This window comes from Tachyglossus aculeatus, chromosome 25 (genome assembly GCF_015852505.1).
Source record: "Tachyglossus aculeatus isolate mTacAcu1 chromosome 25, mTacAcu1.pri, whole genome shotgun sequence".
In the NCBI taxonomy this organism is placed as follows: domain Eukaryota; kingdom Metazoa; phylum Chordata; class Mammalia; order Monotremata; family Tachyglossidae; genus Tachyglossus; species Tachyglossus aculeatus.
Genome location: NC_052090.1, coordinates 25,179,794 through 25,199,510, shown reverse-complemented (window position 1 = coordinate 25,199,510; position 19,717 = coordinate 25,179,794). Strand labels below are relative to the sequence as shown.

Sequence of the window (19,717 nt, the reverse complement as noted above, 5' to 3'; positions counted from 1 at the left end):
TGCATCCCAGTTCCTTCACTCGTCCCGTCGCCTTTCCCGGGCGCTTGCCGTGTGCGGAGCACCGGGCTGAGCCCTTGGGAAGGACGGGTCGGCCGCGTCTAGAGACGGGCCCTCCCCGACGGCGGGCTCGCGGTCTAGAAGGGGGAGACGGACGACAAAACATAGTAACATCGTCATCATCATCATCAGTCGTTTTTATTGAGCGCTTACTGTGTGCGGAGCACTGGGCTGAGCGCTTGGGAAGCACAAGTCGGCGACATCTAGAGATGGGCCCTCCCTGACGGCGGGCTCGCGGTCTAGGAGGGGGAGACGGACGACAAAACAAAACATGGTAACATCGTCATCATCATCAATCGTATTTATTGAGCGCTTACCGTGTGCGGAGCACTGGACTGAGCGCTTGGGAAGCACAAGTCGGCGACATCTAGAGATGGGCCCTCCCTGACGGCGGGCTCGCGGTCTAGAAGGGGGAGACGGACGACAAAACAAAACGTAGGAACATCGTCATCATCATCATCAATCGTATTTATTGAGCGCTTACCGTGTGCGGAGCACTGGGCTGAGCGCTTGGGAAGTCCAAGTTGGCAACATATAGAGACAGTCCCTACCCAACAGGGGGTTCACAGTCTAAAAGGGGGAGACGGACAACAAAACAAAACATCATAGTAACATCGTCATCATCATCATCAATCGTATTTACTGAGCGCTTACTGTGTGCGGAGCGCTGGACTGAGCGCTTGGGAAGCACAAGTCGGCGACATCTAGAGACGGGCCCTACCCGACAACGTGTTTGTGGTCTAGAAGGGGGAGACAGACAACAAAACAAAACATAGTAACATCATCATCATCATCAATCGTATTTATTGAGTGCTTACTGTGTGCGGAGCACTGGACTGAGCGCTTGGGAAGCACAAGTCGGCGACATCTAGAGACGCTCCCTACCCGACAACGTGTTCGCGGTCTAGAAGGGGGAGACAGACAACAAAACGAAACATCATCATCATCATCATCAATCGTATTTATTGAGCGCTTACTGTGTGCGGAGCACTGGACTAAGCGCTTGGGAAGTCCAAGTTGGCAACATCTAGAGACGGTCCCTACCCGACAGCGGGCTCACAGTCTAGAAGGGGGAGACAGAGAACAAAACAAAACATAGTAACATCATCATCATCATCAATCGTATTTATTGAGCGCTTACTGTGTGCGGAGCACTGGACTGAGCGCTTGGGAAGCACAAGTCGGCGACATCTAGAGACGGTCCCTACCCGACAACGTGTTCGCGGTCTAGAAGGGGGAGACAGACAACAAAACAAAACATCATCATCATCATCATCAATCGTATTTATTGAGCGCTTACTGTGTGCGGAGCACGGGACTAAGCGCTTGGGAAGTCCAAGTTGGCAACATCTCGAGACGGTCCCTACCCAGTAGTGGGCTCACAGTCTAAAAGGGGGAGACAGAGAACGAAACCAAACATACTAACAAAATAAAATAAAATGGAGTAGTAAGTAGGTACAAGTAAAATGGTGATAAATCTGTACAAACATTCATTCATTCATTCCATCGTATTTATTGAGCGCTTACTGTGTGCAGAGCACTGGACTAAGCGTTTGGGAAGTACAAGTTGGGAATATATCGTGACGGTCCCTACCCAACAGTGGGCTCACAGTCTAAAAGGGGGAGACGGAGAACAAAACCAAACATACTAACAAAATAAAATAAATAGAATAGATATGTACAAGTAAAATAGAGTAACAAATATGTACAAACATATTTACATATATACAGGTAACAAAATACAATAGAATAGTAAATCATTACTGTGTGCAGAGCACTGGACTGAGCGCTTGGGAAGGACAAGTTGGCCACATCTAGAGACGGTCCCTACCCGACAGCGGGTTCACAGTCTAGAAGGGGAAGACAGACAACGAAACAAAAATAATAATGATTATAACAATGGCATTTATTGCGCGCTTACCATGTGCAAAGCAGTCGATCAATCAATCTGTCGTATTTGTTGAGCGCTTACTATGTGCAAAGCACTCAATCAATCGTATTTATTGAGCACTTACTGTGTGCAGAGCACCGTACTAAGCCCGCCCCCGAGGTAATAATAATGATAATAAGAATGATAATGGCATTTATTACGCGCTTACTACGTGCAAAGCAATCAATCAGTCAGTCGTATTTATTGAGCGCTTACTGTGTGCAGAGCACTGGACTAAGCGCCTGGGAAGTCCAAGTTGGCAACATCTAGAGACGGGCCCTCCCCGACAGCGGGCTCACAGTCTAGAAGGGGAAGGCAGACGACAAAACCAAACATATTCACAAAATAAAATGAATAGAATAGTACTATTCTAGGAAAGCACGGTTCTAAGCGCTGGGGAGGCTACAAGGTGATGAGGTTGTCCCACGGGGGGCTCACAGTCTTCATCCCCATTTACAGATGAGGGAACTGAGGCCCAGAGAATAATAGTAATAATAATGAATGAATTTATTAAGGGCCTACTATGTGCAAAGCACTGTTCCAAGCGCTGGGGAGGCTACAAGGTGATGAGGTTGTCCCACGGGGGGCTCACAGTCTTCATCCCCATTTACAGATGAGGGAACTGAGGCCCAGAGAATAATAGGTAATAATAATGGCATTTATTAAGTGCTTACTATGTGCCAGTCAATCAATCAATCAATCGTATTTATTGAGCGCTTACTGTGTGCAGAGCACTGGACTAAGCGCTTGGGAAGAACAAGTTGGCAGCAGCCAAGCCCTGTTCTAAGCACTGGGGAGGTTACAAGGTGATCAGGTTGTCCCACATGACGCTCACAGTCTTCATCCCCATTTTACAGATGAGGGAACTGAGGCCAAGAGAATAATAATAATAAAAATAATGGTATTTGTTAAGCGCTTACTATGTGCCAAGCACTGTTCTAAGCGCTGGGGAGGTTCCAAGGTGATCAGGTTGTCCCACATGAGGCTCTCAGTCTTCATCCCCGTTGTACAGATGAGGGAACTGACGCTCAGAGAATAATAATAATAATAATAATAATAATAATGGTATTTGTTAAGCGCTTACTACGTGCTAAGCACTGTTCTAAGCGCTGGGGAGGTTCCAAGGTGATCAGGTTCTCCCACATGAGGCTCCCAGTCTTCATCCCCATTTGACAGATGAGGGAACTGAGGCCCAGAGAATAATAATAATAATGGTATTTGTTAAGTGCTTACTATGTGCAAAGCACTGTTCTAAGCGCTGGGGAGGTTCCAAGGTGATCAGGTTGTCCCACATGAGGCTCCCAGTCTTCATCCCCATTGGACAGATGAGGGAACTGAGGCCCAGAGAATAATAATAATAATGATAATAATAATGGTATTTGTTAAGCGCTTACTATCATCATCATCAATCGTATTTATTGAGCGCTTACTGTGTGCAGAGCACTGGACTAAGCGCTTGGGAAGTCCAAATTGGCAACATCTAGAGACAGTCCCTACCCAACGGTGGGCTCACAGTCTAAAAGGGGGAGACAAATGGCATCTGTTGAGCGCTTACTGTGTGCAGAGCACCGGACTAAGCGGTTGAACGGCGCGTGGCCCGCCGTCATGGTGACTATTTGCTAATCGCCACTTCAGGCCAGCCCAGAATCCGGGCAGGGCGTCAATCCCATCAGCCGCCTGGCTCAGATCCAGCAGGCCCGGAAGGAGAAGGAGCCCAACTACGTCCTGCTGTCGGAGCGAGGCCTGCCGAGGAGGAGAGAGTTTCTGATGCAGGTACGGCCCGCCGCCCCCACGGGCGGAGGAAACACTCACTCGTTCCTTCATTCCGCCGTATTTACTGAGCGCTCACTGTGTGCAGAGCGCTGGACTGAGCGCCTGGGAAGTCCAAGTCGGCAACATCTAGAGACGGTCCCTACCCGACAGCGGGCTCACAGTCTAGAAAATAATCGTTCATTCATTCCATCGTATTCATTCATTCATTCCATCGTATTTATTCATTCATTCATTCCATCGTATTTATTGAGCGCTCACTGTGTGCAGAGCACTGGACTGAGCGCCTGGGAAGTCCAAGTCGGCAACATCTAGAGACGATCCCTACCCGAAAGCAGGCTCACAGTCTAGAAAATAATCATTCATTCATTCCATATTTATTCATTCATTCATTCCATCGTATTTATTCATTCATTCCTTCCATCGTATTTATTGAGCGCTTACTGTGTGCAGAGCACTGGACTAAGCGCTTGGGAAGTCCAAGTCGGCAACATCTAGAGACGGTCCCTACCCGACTGCGGGCTCACAGTCTAGAAAATAATCATTCATTCATTCCATCATATTCATTCATTCATTCAATCGTTTTTATTGAGCGCTTACTGTGTGCAGAGCACTGTAGTAAGCGCCTGGTAAGTCCAAGTCGGCAACATCTAGAGACGGTCCCTACCCAACTGCGGGCCCACAGTCTAGAAGGGGGAGACGGACAACAAAACAAAACATGTGGACTGGTGGCATTCATTCAGTCGTATTTATTGAGCGCTTACTGTGTGCAGAGCACTGGACTAAGCGCCTGGGAAGTCCAAGTCGGCAACATCTAGAGACGGTCCCTACCAAACAACGGGCTCACAGTCTAGAAAATAATCATTCATTCATTCCATTCATTCCATTGTATTTATTCATTCATTCCATTGTATTTATTCATTCATTCATTCAGTTGTATTTATTGAGCGCTTACTGTGTGCAGAGCACTGGACTGAGCGCCTGGGAAGTCCAAGTCGGCAACATCTAGAGCCGGTCCCTACCTGACAACGGACTCACAGTCTAGAAAATAATCATTCATTCATTCTATCGTATTTATTCATTCATTGAATCGTATTTATTGAACGCTTACTGTGTGCAGAGCACTGGACTGAGCGCCTGGGAAGTCCAAGTCGGCAACATCTAGAGACGGTCCCTACCCAACAGCGTGCTCACAGTCTAGAAAATAATCATTCATTCATTCCAGTGTATTCATTCATTCATTCCATCGTATTCATTCATTGAATCGTATTTATTGAGCGCTTACTGTGTGCAGAGCACTGGACTGAGCACCTGGGAAGTCCAAGTCGGCAACATCTAGAGACGGTCCCTACCCGACAGTGGGCTCACAGTCTAGAAGGGGGAGATGGACAGCAAAACATATTAATAAAATATGATTGAATGAGTGAACCAGTGCTTTGCACATAGTAAGCGCTCAACAAATATTCATTCATTCTTTCATTCCATCGTATTTATTGAGCGCTTACTGTGTGCAGAGCACTGGACTAAGTGCCTGGGAAGTCCAATTCGGCAACATCTAGAGACGGTCCCTACCCGACAGTGGGCTCACAGTCTAGAAGGGGGAGATGGACAACAAAACAAAACATGTGGACGGGTGTCATTCATTCCATCATATTTATTGAGCACTTACTGTGTGCAGAGCGCTGGACTGAGCGCCTGGGAAGTCCAAGTCGGCAACATCTAGAGACGGTCCCTACCCGACAGCGGGCTCACAGTCTAGAAAATAATCATTCATTCATTCCATTCATTCCATCGTATTCATTCATTCATTCATTCCATCGTATTTATTCATTCATTCATCCCATCGTATTTATTGAGCGCTTACTGTGTGCAGAGCACTGGACTAAGCGCTTGGGAAGTCCAAGTCGGCAACATCTAGAGACGGTCCCTACCCGACAGCGGGCTCACAGTCTAGAAAATAATCATTCATTCATTCCATTCATTCCATCGTATTCATTCATTCATTCATTCCATCGTATTTATTCATTCATTCATCCCATCGTATTTATTGAGCGCTTACTGTGTGCAGAGCACTGGACTAAGCGCTTGGGAAGTCCAAGTCGGCAACATCTAGAGACGGTCCCTACCCGACAGCAGGCTCACAGTCTAGAAAATAATCATTCATTCATTCCATCGTATTTGTTCATTCATTCATTCCATCGTATTTGTTGAGCGCTTACTGTGTGCAGAGCACTGGACTGAGCGCCTGGGAAGTCCAAGTTGGCAGCATCTAGAGACGGTCCCTACCCAACAGCGGGTTCACAGTCTAGAAAATAATCATTCATTCATTCCATCGTATTTATTCATTCATTCCATTGTATTTATTCATTCATTCCATCATATTTATTCATTCATTCCATCGTATTTATTGAGCGCTTACTGTGTGCAGAGCACTGGACTAAGCGCTTGGGAAGTACAAGTCGGCAAAATCTAGAGACGGTCCCTACCCGACAGCGGGCTCACAGTCTAGAAGGGGGAGGCCGGCCACAAAACATATTAACAAAATATGATTGAATGAATGAACAGTGCTTTGCACATAGTAAGTACTCAATAAATATTCATTCATTCTTTCATTCCATCGTATTTATTGAGCGCTTACTGTGTGCAGAGCACTGGACTAAGCGCTTGGGAAGTCCAAGTTGGCAGCATCGAGAGACGGTCCCTACCCAACAGTGGGCTCACAGGCTAGAAACCTCCTCCACCCTCTGGGGTCGAAGGGCCCTGGGACCCACCGCGACCCCGATTAAGCGCTCGCTACGTGCAAAGCCCTGTTCTATGCGCTGGGGAGGTTACAAGGTGATCAGGTTGTCCCACGGGGGGCTCCCAGTCTTCATCCCCATTTGACAGATGAGGGAACTGAGGCCCAGAGAATAATAATAATAATCATAATAATAATAATGATGGCATTTATTAAGTGCTTACTATGTGCAAAGCACTGTTCTATGCGCTGGGGAGGTTACAAGGTGATCAGGTTGTCCCACGGGGGGCTCACAGTCTTCATCCCCATTTGACAGATGAGGTAACTGAGGCCCAGAGAATAATAATAATAATAATAATAATGGCATTTATTAAGTGCTTACTGTGTGGAAAGCACTGTTATAAGCGCTGTGGAGGTTACAAGGTGATCAGGCTGTCCCACGATGGGCTCACAATCTTCATCCCCATTTTCCAGATGAGGGAACTGAGGCCCAGAGAAGTGAAGTGACTTGCCCAAAGTCACCCAGCCGACAATTGGCGGAGCCGGGATTTGAAGCCATAATCTCTGACTCCAAAGCCCGGGCTCTTTCCACTGAGCCATGCTGCTGCTGCTATTATTATTATTATTATTATTATTATTATTACTGTTATTATCATTATCATCATCATCATCATCACCATCATCATCATCATCATCATTATTATTATTATCGTTATCATTATTATTATTCTCTTTATTATTTTTATTATTGTTATTCTCTTTATTATTGTTGTTATTATTCTCTTTATTATTATTATTATTGTTCTCTTTATTATTATTATTGTTATTATTCTCATTGTTATTATTATTATCATCATTATTGTTATCTTTATTATTATCATTATTATTATTATTACCATTATGATGATTATTATTCATTCATTCAATCATATCATCACCATCATCATTATTATTATTGGACGCAGTCCCCGTCCCCGCGTCCCAGCCCCGACTCCCGTTTTCCAGACGAGGGCCCCGAGGCCCAGGGAAGGGCAGGATCCCGCCGGCGACAGAGCCCAGGGCCTCCCGATTCCCAGCCCCGCGGGGGCCGCACCGTTCCGTCGGGCGATCCACACGGTTTTCCCGTCCGGCAAGCCACACGGTCGCCTCCGATTCCGCCTCTCGCCAGGTGAAAGTGGGCAAGGAGACGACGACCGGAACGGGCCCCAATAAGAAGGTGGCCAAAAGGAACGCCGCCGAAGCCATGCTGCTGCACCTCGGGTACAAAGCCTCCGCCCCCCACCACGATGCAGCCGACAAGGTGAGCGCTCGGCCCCCGGCGGCCCCCCGTGGCCCCCGACTTTGGCCGGCAGGCGGCCGGAGCGGAGTCAGGGGGGCCTGGGTTCGAATCCCGACTCCGCCCCTCGTCTGCTGCCCGACTCTGGGCGAGTCACTTCACTTCCCTGGGCCTCGGTTCCCTCATCTGTCAAATGGGGATGAAGGCTGGGAGCCCCCCGGGGGACAACCTCATCACCTGGTAACCTCCTCAGCGCTTAGAACGGTGCTTTGCACGTAGTAAGCGCTTAACAAATGCCATTATTATTATTCTCTGGGCCTCAGTTCCCTCATCTGTCAAATGGGGATGAAGACTGGGAGCCCCCCGTGGGACAACCCGATCACCTGGTAACCTCCTCAGTGCTTAGAACGGTGCTTTGCACATAGTAAGCGCTTAATAAATGCCATTATTATTATTATTATTATTCTCTGGGCCTCAGTTCCCTCATCTGTCAAATGGGGATGAAGACTGTGAGCCCCCCGTGAGACAATCCGATCACCTTGTAACCTCCCCAGTGCTCAGAACGGTGCTTTGCACATAGTAAGCACTTAATAAATGCTATTATTATTATTATTGTTATTATTATTATTCTCTGGGCCCTCAGTTCCCTCACCTGTCAAATGGGGATGAAGACTGTGAGCCCCCCGTGGGACAACCCGATCACCTTGTAACCTCCGCAGCGCTTAGAACAGTGCTTTGCACATTGCAAGCACTTAACAAATGCCGTCATTATTATTATTATTATTAAAATGGGGATGAAGACTGTGAGCCCCCCGTGGGACAACCTGATCACCTTGTAACCTCCCCAGCGCTTAGAACAGTGCTTGGCACATAGTAAGCGCTTAATAAATGCCATTATTATTATTATTATTATCATTATTATTATTATTATTCATTCATTCATTCAATCGTATGTATTGAGCGCTTCCTGTGTGCAGAGCACTGTACTAAGCGCTTGGGAAGTCCAAGTTGGCAACATAGAGAGAAGGTCCCTACCCGACAGTGAGCTCTAGAGTCCCCTCGCAAGCGCTTAGTACAGTGCGCTGCACACGGTAAGTGTTCAATAAATATCTCCGTTGTTGGGTAGGGACTGTGTCTATATGTTGCCAACTTGTACTTCCCAAGCGCTTAGTACAGTGCTCTGCACACAGTTAGCGCTCAATAAATACGATTGAATGAATGAACAATTGACTGACTGACAGGAAGACAGTTTTCTTGGGGTTATTTATCGGAATTCAGTCAATATCAAAAGTATTTATTGAGCTTCAGTGCTGAGGCCCAGAGAAGCGAAGCGACTTGCTCCAGGTCACACAAATGACAAGAATAATAATAATAATGACAGCATTTATTAAGCGCTTACTATGTGCCAAGCACTGTTCTAAGCGCTGGGGAGGTTACACGGTGATGAGGTTGTCCCACGGGGGGCTCGTAGTCTTCATACCCATTTGACAGATGAGGGAACTGAGGCCCAGAGAAGCGAAGCGACTTGCTCCAGGTCACACAAATGACAATAATAATAATAATGACGGCATTTATTAAGCGCTTACTATGTGCCAAGCACTGTTCTAAGCGCTGGGGAGGTTACACAGTGATGAGGTTGTCCCACGGGGGGCTCGTAGTCTTCATACCCATTTGACAGATGAGGGAACTGAGGCCCAGAGAAGCGAAGCGACTTGCTCCAGGTCACACAAATGACAATAATAATAATAATGACGGCATTTATTAAGCGCTTACTATGTGCCAAGCACTGTTCTAAGTGCTGGGGAGGTTACACGGTGATGAGGTTGTCCCACGGGGGGCTCGTAGTCTTCATACCCATTTGACAGATGAGGGAACTGAGGCCCAGAGAAGCGAAGCGATTTGCTCAAGGTCACACAAATGACAATAATAATAATAATGATGGCATTTATTAAGCACTTACTACGTGCCAAGCACTGTTCTAAGCGCTGGGGAGGTTACACGGTGATGAGGTTGTCCCACGGGGGGCTCACAGTCTTCATTCCCATTTGACAGATGAGGTAACTGAGGCACAGAGAAGCGAAGCGATTTGCTCAAGGTCGCACAAATGACAATAATAATAATAATAATCACCATTTTTAAGCACTTACATGTGCCAAGCACTGTTCTAAGCGCTGGGGAGGTTACAAGGTGATGAGGTTGTCCCACGGGGGGCTCACGGGCTTCATCCCCATTTGACAGATGAGGTCACTGAGGCACAGAGAAGCAAAATGACTTGCTCAAGGTCACACAAATGACAATAATAATAATAATAATAGTGGCATTTATTAAGCACTTACTATGTGCCAGGCATTCATTCATTCATTCAATCGCATTTATTTAGCGCTTACTGTGTGCAGTGCTAAGCGCTGGGGAGGTTACAAGGTGATGACGGGGGGCTCACAGTCTTCATCCCCATTTGACAGACGAGGTCACTGAGGCCCAGAGAAGTGAAGCGACTTGCTCAAGGCCACACAAATGACAATAATAATAATAATAATGGCATTTTTTAAGCACTTACTATGTGCCAAGCACTGTTTTAAGCGCTGGGGAGGTTCCAAGGTGAGCAGGTTGTCCCAGTCTTCATCCCCATTTGACAGATGAGGGAACTGAGGCCCAGAGAAGTGGAGCGACTTGCTCAAGGCCACATAAATGACAATAATAATAATAATAATGATGGCATTTATTAAGCAGTTACTATGTGGCAAGCACTGTTCTAAGCACTGGGGAGGTTCCAAGGTGAGCAGGTTGTCCCAGTCTTCATCCCCATTTTCCAGATGAGGGAACTGAGGCCCAGAGAAGTGAAGCGGCTCGCCCAAAGTCACCCAGCTGACAATTGGCGGAGCTGGGATTTGAACCCACGACCTTTGACTCCAAAGCCTGGGCTCTTTCCACCGAGCCACACTGCTTCTTTCTAATCACCGGGGTAGACGTGGGTTCAATCAATCAATCAATCAATCAATCGTATTTATTGAGCGCTTACTGTGTGCAGAGCACTGTACTAAGCGCTTGGGAAGTACAATTTGGCAACATATAGAGGTTCATCGTGTTGGACGGAAGAGGAGAGGATTGCTCCGTGTCTCCGGCCTAAATTTCTGGAAACCAGATGAAAATGCTGGGAAATAAATCCCCCGCTTTCTCCCCTCAGGGCACAATTCCATTATAATGGAATTCCATTCCATTTATAAAGTCATTTTTCCTATTTATTTTCCATTTCGACGTGAGCTTTTTTGTTCCCCCCCCCCGGTTTGTTTCCGTGCCAAGACCCGAGTCGAGGGGCTGCGGGTTTCTCGGCAGCGGCCCGGGATGTGGTGAAACCCCGAACTCGGGCCCCGGCGGGGGGCAGAGGCGGACGGAGCCGACCCCCCGTGTGATTCTTCGAGACCGTGAGCCCGCCGTCGGGTAGGGACCGTCTCTAGATGTTGCCAACTTGGACTTCCCGAGCGCTTAGTCCAGTGCTCTGCACACAGTAAGCGCTCAATAAATACGTTTGAATGAATGAATGAATCCCCTAGGAAACGCATCTTCTAGACTGTGAGCCCACTGTCGGGTAGGGACCATCTCTTTATGTTGCCAGCTTGTACTTCCCAAGCGCTTAGTCCAGTGCTCTGCACACAGTAAGCGCTCAATAAATACAATTGAATGAATGAATGAATATTTGTTGAGCGCTTACTATGTGCAAAGCACTGTTCATTCATTCAGTCATATTTTGTTAATATGTTTTGTTGTCTGTCTCCCCCTTCCAGACTGTGAGCCCGCTGTCGGGTAGGGACCGTCTCTAGATGTTGCCGACTTGGACTTCCCAAGCGCTTACTACAGTGCTCTGCACACAGTAAGCGCTCAATAAATAGGATGGAATGAATGACACCTGTCCACATGTTTTGTTTTGTCGTCCGTCTCCCCCTTGTAGACTGTGAGCCCGCTGTCGGGTAGGGACCGTCTCTATGTGTTGCCAACTTGGACTTCCCAAGCGCTTAGTCCAGTGCTCTGCACACAGTAAGCGCTCAAGAAATACGATTGAATGAATGAATGAATATTTGTTGAGCGCTTACAATGTGCAAACCACTGTTCATTCATTGTCATATTTTGTTAATATGTTTGGTTTCCTGTCTCCCCCTTCTAGACTGTAAGCCCGCTGTCGGGTAGGGACCATCTCTAGATGTTGCCGACTTGGACTTCCCAAGCGCTTAATACAGTGCACTGCACACAGTAAGTGCTCAATAAATACGATGGAATGAATGAATGAAATTCACTCCCAGATCATCGGCGACTCGAAGCTTCTGTTTGGATCTCTGGGCCCACGGGGCGCTCCACGACTTGTCTCTGAGTGACACCACCCCGGTCCTGATATAATAATAATAATAATAACAACAACAATAATAATAATAATAATAATAATAGCATTTATTAAGCGCTTACTATGTGCCAAGCACCGTTCTGAGCTCTGGGGAGGTTACAGGGTGATCAGGTTGTCCCACGGGGGGCTCACAGTCTTCATCCCCATTTGACAGATAATAATAATAATAGTAATGATGGCATTTATTAAGCGCTTACTATGTGCCAAGCACTGTTCTAAGCACTGGGGAGGTTACAAGGTGATCAGGTTGTCCCACGGGGGGCCTCACACACAGTCATTCGTTCATTCATTCATTCAATCGTATTTATTGAGCGCTTACTGTGTGCAGAGCACTGGACTAAGCGCTTGGGAAGTCCAAGTCGGCAACATCTGGAGACAGTCCCTACCCAACAGCGGGCTCACAGTCTTAACCCCCATTTTACAGATAAGGTAACTGAGGCCCAGAGAAGCGAAGTGACTCGCCCAAAGTCACACAGCTGGCAACTGGCAAAGGTGGAATTTGAACCCACGAGCCCTGACTCCAAATAATAATAATAATAATGATGACATTTATTAAGCGCTTACTATGTGCAAAGCACCGTTCTAAGCGCTGCGAAGGTTACAGGGTGATCAGGTTGTCCCCCGTGGGGCTCACAGTCTTCATCCCCATTTTCCAGATGAGGGAACTGAGGCCCAGAGAATAATAATAATAATAATGATGGCATTTATTAAGCGTTGACTATGTGCCAAGCACTGTTCTAAGTGCTGGGGAGGATACAAGGTGATCAGGTTGTCCCACGGGGGGGCTCACAGTCTTCATCCCCATTTTCCAGATGAGGGAACTGAGGCCCAGAGAATAATAATAATAATGATGGCATTTATTAAGTGTTGACTATGTGCCAAGCACCATTCTAAGCGCTGGGGAAGATACAAGGTGATCAGGTTGTCCCACGGGGGGGCTCACAGTCTTCATCCCCATTTTCCAGATGAAGGAACTGAGGTACAGAGAAGTGAAGTGACTTGCCCAAAGTCACCCAGCCGACAGTTGGCGGAGCCGGGATTTGAACCCATGACCTCAGACTCCAAAGCCCGGGCTCCTTCCACTGAGCCACGCTGCTTCTCCAATATATAAATAATTATATATATATAAATATATATAAAATGGTGTATAAAATGCCAGGCCTGTCGGCCTTCTCACTCTGGGGAAAGATTTCTATTTATTCTACTTTCACCACCTAGTTAGCTAATGGTTTCCCTCTAAAAAACACATGTAACCCAAAACCGAACATATTTGGGGTTTATGGGTTTTTTTGTTGGTGGTGGGGGGGGGGGGGTTTACATTGTATTTACGTATGTTATTTTAACACATTTCATTTTTAAACGGCGTGTCGAAATAAATCCTCGCAGAGCGCCTCGGCTGAAAAAGACAAAATGAGAAAGAAAGACCAGTGGGGGAAAGTCAGCCTCCGCGGATTTCGAACGAACACAAGGAGCAAGAAAGTGAAACAGGCCCTTCCTTCCATCCATTCATTCTTTAATTAGTGTTTATTCAATCATTCCTTCATTCAGTCGTATTTATTGAGCGCTTACTGTGTGCAGAGCGCTGTACTAAGCGCTCGGGAAGTCCAAGTCGGAACATCTGGAGACGGTCCCTACCCGACAGCGGGCTCACAGTCTAGAAGGGGGAGACAGACAACAAAACATATAAACCAAATAAAACAAGCAGAGCCAAATAAAATAGTTTATTGAGTGCTTACTCTTCATTCATTCATTCAGTCGTATTTATTGAGCGCTTACTGTCTGCAGAGCGCTGTACTGAGCGCTTGGGAAGTCCAAGTCGGCAACATCTAGAGACGGTCCCTACCCAACAGTGGGCTCACCGTCTGGAAGGGGGAGACCGAGAACAGAACATATAAACCAAATAAAACAAACAGAGCCAAATAAAATAGTTTATTGAGTGCTTACTTTTCATTCATTCATTCAGTCGTATTTATTGAGCGCTTACTGTCTGCAGAGTGCTGTACTAAGCGCTTGGGAAGTCCAAGTCGGCAACATCTACAGACGGTCCCTACCCGACAGCAGGCTCACAGTCTTCTAGAAGGGGGAGACAGACAACAAAACAAAACATATAAACCAAATAAAATAAATAGAATAAATATGTACAAGTAAAATAAATAAATAAGTAGATTCATTCATTCATTCTATCGTATTTATTGAGCGCTTACTGTCTGCAGAGTGCTGTACTAAGCGCTTGGGAAGTCCAAGTCGGCAACATATAGAGACGGTCCCTACCCAACAGCGGGCTCACGGTCTAGAAGGGGTAGACAGACAACAAAACATATAAACCAAACAAATAGAACCAAATAAAATAAATAGTTTATTGAGTGCTTACTTTTCATTCATTCATTCAGTCATATTTATTGAGCGCTTATTGTGTGCAAAGCGCTGTACTAAGTGCTTGGGAAGCCCAAGTTGGCAGCATCTAGAGATGGTCCCTACCCGACAGCGGGCTCACAGTCTAGAAGGGGGGAGACAGACGACTAAACAAAACATATAAAGCAAATAAAATAAATAGAACCAAATAAAATAAATAGTTTATTGAGTGCTTACTTTTCATTCATTCATTCAGTCATATTTATTGAACGCTTACTGTGTGCAGAGCGCTGTACTAAGCGCTTGGGAAGTTCAAGTTGGCAACATCTAGAGCCGGTCCCTACCCGACAGCGGGCTCACAGTCTAGAAGTGGGGAGACGGACAACAAAACAAAACATATAAACCAAATAAAATAAATAGTTTATTGAGTGCTTACTTTTCATTCATTCATTCAATCATATTTATTGAACGCTTACTGTGTGCAGAGCGCTGTACTAAGCGCTTGGGAAGTACAAGTTGGCAACATCTAGAGACGGTCCCTACCCAACAGCGGGCTCACAGTCTAGAAGCGGGGAGACGGACAACGAAACAAAACATATTAACCAAATAAAATAAATAGAACCGAATAAAATAGTTTATTGAGTGCTTACTTTCATTCATTCAGTCGTATTTTTTGAGCACTTACTGTGTGCAGAGCGCTGTACTGAGCACTTGGGAAGTCCAAGTTGGCAACATCTAGAGACGGTCCCTACCCGACAGCGGGCTCACAGTCTAGAAAGGGGGGAGACAGACGACGAAACAAAACATATAAACCAAACAAAATAAATAGAACCAAATAAAATAAATAGCTTATTGATTGATTCATTCATTCAATCGTATTTATTGAGCGCTTACTGTCTGCAGAGCGCTGTACTAAGCGCCCCTCGCACCCCCATCCTCTGTGCGTCCCCGTGGAGAAGCAGCACGGCTCAGCGGAAAGAAGGTCATGGGTTCAAATCCCGGCTCCGCCGCTTACCGGCCGGGTGACTTTGGGCGAGTCGCTTCACCTCTCTGGGCCTCAGTTTCCTCATCTGGAAAAGAGAGATGAAGACCGTGAGCCCCCCGTGGGACAGCCTGATGACCTTGTATCTCCCCCAGCGCTTAGAGCAGTGCTCGGCACATAGTAAGCGCTTAATAAATGCCGTTATTATTACGTTATTGCTATTGGAGCCAAGCACATGGACTCAAAGGAGGGAGTCCGGGCAGGGGAAGCGTCTTAAAACGAGTTTCTGACCTAAAAGAGACCCCATCTAATTCGGAGTTTTTCCTCTCTTTTTTTTTTGCGCATTTTTCTCCCCTACAACCCGGTCCTTTTCGCTCTGTCCGAAGGCACCTTTAAAAAAAAAGCAAAAAAACGTGAAAGTTAGGATGATATACGACCCGGGCGTTTTAGATTTCAAAGAATTGCTCGTAAACAATGAATAAAAGAGACGAGGGGGAAAGTAATTTCCCCTTCACATTTTTCAAGCCCAGCGGAGTGTAGATTTCTATTTTCTAAAAGGTGGGTTTTGAAGATTTTGGATTAAAGGCCTGGTTCGCCCTCCCCCCCGGAGCTGAGTCAGTGACTCAAGGAATATTTTAAAAAGCCTTAATTATTATTTTTTTCCTCTTATTCTGGAAGCAGGGTTGGGGGAGGAGAATGTCGGCCCACTGTTGGGTAGGGACTGCCTCTAGATGTTGCCAGTTTGTACTTCCCAAGCGCTTAGTACAGTGCTCCGCACACAGTAAGCGCTCAATAAATGCGATTGATGATGATGGTGATGCTGTCGGGGCCGGAACAGAGCCTGCGGTTGGCGCTTATTCATTCATTCATTCATTCATTCATTCAGTCGTATTTATTGAGCTCTTACTGTGTGCAGAGCACTGGACTAAGCGCTTGGGAAGGCCAAGTCGGCAACATGTAGAGACGGTCCCTACCCGACAACGGGCTCACAGTCTAGAGGTCTACTTTGTATCTCCCTCAGCGCTTAGAACAGTGCTTCGCACATAGTAAGTGCTTAACAAACCCCATCCTTTTAATTATTATCAGTACTATTATAAAACGTCTCTTTTTTCATTCATTCATTCCATCGTATTTATTGAGCGCTTCCTGTGTGCAGAGCACTGGACTAAGCGCTTGGGAAGTCCAAGTTGGCAACATCTAGAGATGGTCCCTACCCAACATTCATTCAATCGTATTTATTGAGCGCTTACTGTGTGCAGAGCACTGGACTAAGCGCTTGGGAAGTCCAAGTCGGCAACACGTAGAGACGGGCCCTATCCAACAGCGGGCTCACAGTCGAGAAGGGGGAGACGGACGACAAAACAAAACATGTGGACAAGTGTCATTCATTCCATCGTATTTATTGAGCGCTTACCGTGTGCAGAGCACTGTAGAGAAGCAGCGTGGCTCAGTGGAAAGAGCCCGGGCTTTGGAGTCAGAGGTCATGGGTTCAAATTCCGGCTTCTCCGGTTGTCAGGTGGGTGACTTTGGGCAAGTCACTTCACTTCTCTGGGCCTCAGTTCCCTCATCTGGAAAATGGGGATGAAGACTGGGAGCCCCTCGTGGGACAACCTGATCGCCTTGTAACCTCCCCAGCACTTAGAACAGGGCTTTATACGTAGTAAGCGCTTAATAAATGCCATTATTATTATTAAGTCACTTCACTTCTCTGTGCCTCAGTTCCCTCATCTGTCAAATGGGGATGAAGACTGTGAGCCCCCCGTGGGACAACCTGATCACCTTGTAACCTCCCCAGCACTTAGAACAGGGCTTTATACGTAGTAAGCGCTTAATAAATGCCATTATTATTATTAAGTCACTTCACTTCTCTGTACCTCTGTTCCCTCATCTGTCAAATGGGTATGAAGACTGTGAGCCCCCCGTGGGACAACCTCATCACCTTGTAACCTCCCCAGAGCTTAGAACGGTGCTTGGCACATAGTAAGCGCTTAATAAATGCCATCATTATTATTATTATTAAAATGGGGGTGAAGACTGTGAACCCCCCATGGGACAACCTGATCACCCTGTAACCTCCCCAGCGCTTAGAACGGTGCTTTGCACATAGTAAGCGCTTAATAAATGCCGTCATTATCATTATGATAACTATTCTCTGGGCCTCAGTTCCCTCATCTGTCAAATGGGGATGAAGACTGTGAGCCCCCCGTGGGACAACCTGATCACCTTGTAACCTCCCCAGTGCTTAGAACAGTGCTTTGCACATAGTAAGCGCTTAATAAATGCCATCATTATCATTATGATTATTATTTCTCTATATGTTGCCCACTTGTACTTCCCAAGCGCTTAGTACAGTGCTCTGCACACAGTAAGCGCTCAATAAATACGATTGAATGAATGAATGAATGAATTACTATTCTCTGGGCCTCAGTTCCCTCATCTGGAAAATGGGGATGAAGACTGTGAGCCCCCGTGGGACAACCTGATCACCTTGTAACCTCCCCAGCGCTTAGAACGGTGCTTTGCACGTAGTAAGCGCTTAATAAATGCCATCATTCTCATTATGATTATGATAACTATTCTCTGGGCCTCAGTTTCCTCATCTGGAAAACGGGGATGAAGACTGTGAGCTCCCCGTGGGACCACCTGATCACCTTGGAACCTCCCCAGCGCTTAGGACGGTGCTTTGCACATAGCAAGCGCTTAACAAATGCCATCGTTATTATTTTTATTACGGACGTTTCGACGGCCCGATGGTCCGCTTTTCCCGTGTCGCCCGCTTTTCCCGCCGCTTGGGCCGAGCCCTTTCCGGCCCGGGAAGCCCAGGGTGGCGGAGCTCCGACCTTCCTCGGCCGACGCAAACCCTCCTGCCGGGATATTCACGATTTTCGTTTCCTCTTTTAGAGCGGGGACAAGAAAGGGTGGAACGGCCCGAAGCTTGGATTCCCCGAACCGACCAGCAACAGTAAGTGGCCCTTTCTTCCTCCGGCCTTTCCCTCCCGCCTCCCTCCTAGAGAAGCAGCGTGGCTCGGCGGAAAGAGCCCGGGTTTTGGAGTCAGGGGTCGTGGGTTCGAATCCTGCGGCTCCGCCAGCTTGTCAGCTGGGTGACTTGGCGCAAGTCACTTCTCTGGGCCTCGGTGACCTCATCTGGAAAATGGGGATGAAGACTGTGAGCCCCCCCGGGGGACAACCCGATCACCTTGGAACCTCCCCAGCGCTTAGAACAGGGCTTGGCACATAGTAAGCGCGTAATAAATGCCATCATTATTATTATTATGACCTTGTATCTCCCCCAGCGCTTAGGACAGGGCTTGGCACATTGTAAGCGCCTTAACAAATACCATCATTATTATTATTATGACCTTGTATCTCCCCCAGTGCTTAGGACAGGGCTTGGCGCATTGTAAGCGCCTTAACAAATACCATCATCATTATTATTATTATTATGACCTTGTATCTCCCCCAGCACTTAGGACAGGGCTTGGCACATTGTAAGTGCCTTAACAAATACCATTATTATTATCATTATTATTATTATTATTATTATTATTATTATTATGACCTTGTATCTCCCCCAGCACTTAGGACAGGGCTTGGCACATAGTAAGCGCCTTAACAAATACCATCATCATTATTATTATTATTATTATGACCTTGTATCTCCCCCAGCGCTTAGGACAGGGCTTGGCACATTGTAAGTGCCTTAACAAATGCCATTATTATTATTATTATTATTATTATTATTATTATTATCACCTTGTATCTCCCCCAGCGCTTAGGACAGGGCTTGGCACATAGTAAGCGCCTTAACAAATACCATTATTATTATTATTATTATCATTATCACCTTGTATCTCCCCCAGCACTTAGGACAGGGCTTGGCACATTGTAAGCGCCTTAACAAATGCCATTATTATTATTATTATTATTATTATTATTATTATTATCACCTTGTATCTCCCCCAGCGCTTAGGACAGGGCTTGGCACATAGTAAGCGCCTTAACAAATACCATTATTATTATTATTATTATCATTATCACCTTGTATCTCCCCCAGCACTTAGGACAGGGCTTGGCACATTGTAAGCGCCTTAACAAATACCATCATTATTATAATTATTATTATTATGACCTTGTATCTCCCCCAGTGCTTAGGACAGGGCTTGGCACATAGTAAGCGCCTTAACAAATACCATTATTATTATTATTATTATTATTATCAC

The 19,717-nt window shown here is 46.4% G+C and overlaps 1 protein-coding gene across 2 annotated transcripts in view; it reads left to right on the top strand.

Moving 5' to 3' along the window:
- Positions 1-19,717, top strand: part of STAU2 (staufen double-stranded RNA binding protein 2) — a 104,611-nt gene that overhangs the window by 45,501 nt on the left and 39,393 nt on the right. For both annotated transcript variants that reach the window (XM_038766720.1, XM_038766719.1), the window contains exons 8-10: positions 3,623-3,760; positions 7,663-7,794; positions 18,399-18,459. In XM_038766720.1, coding sequence (XP_038622648.1) covers positions 3,623-3,760; positions 7,663-7,794; positions 18,399-18,459 — 331 coding nt within the window. The remainder of the gene's footprint in view (positions 1-3,622; positions 3,761-7,662; positions 7,795-18,398; positions 18,460-19,717) is intronic.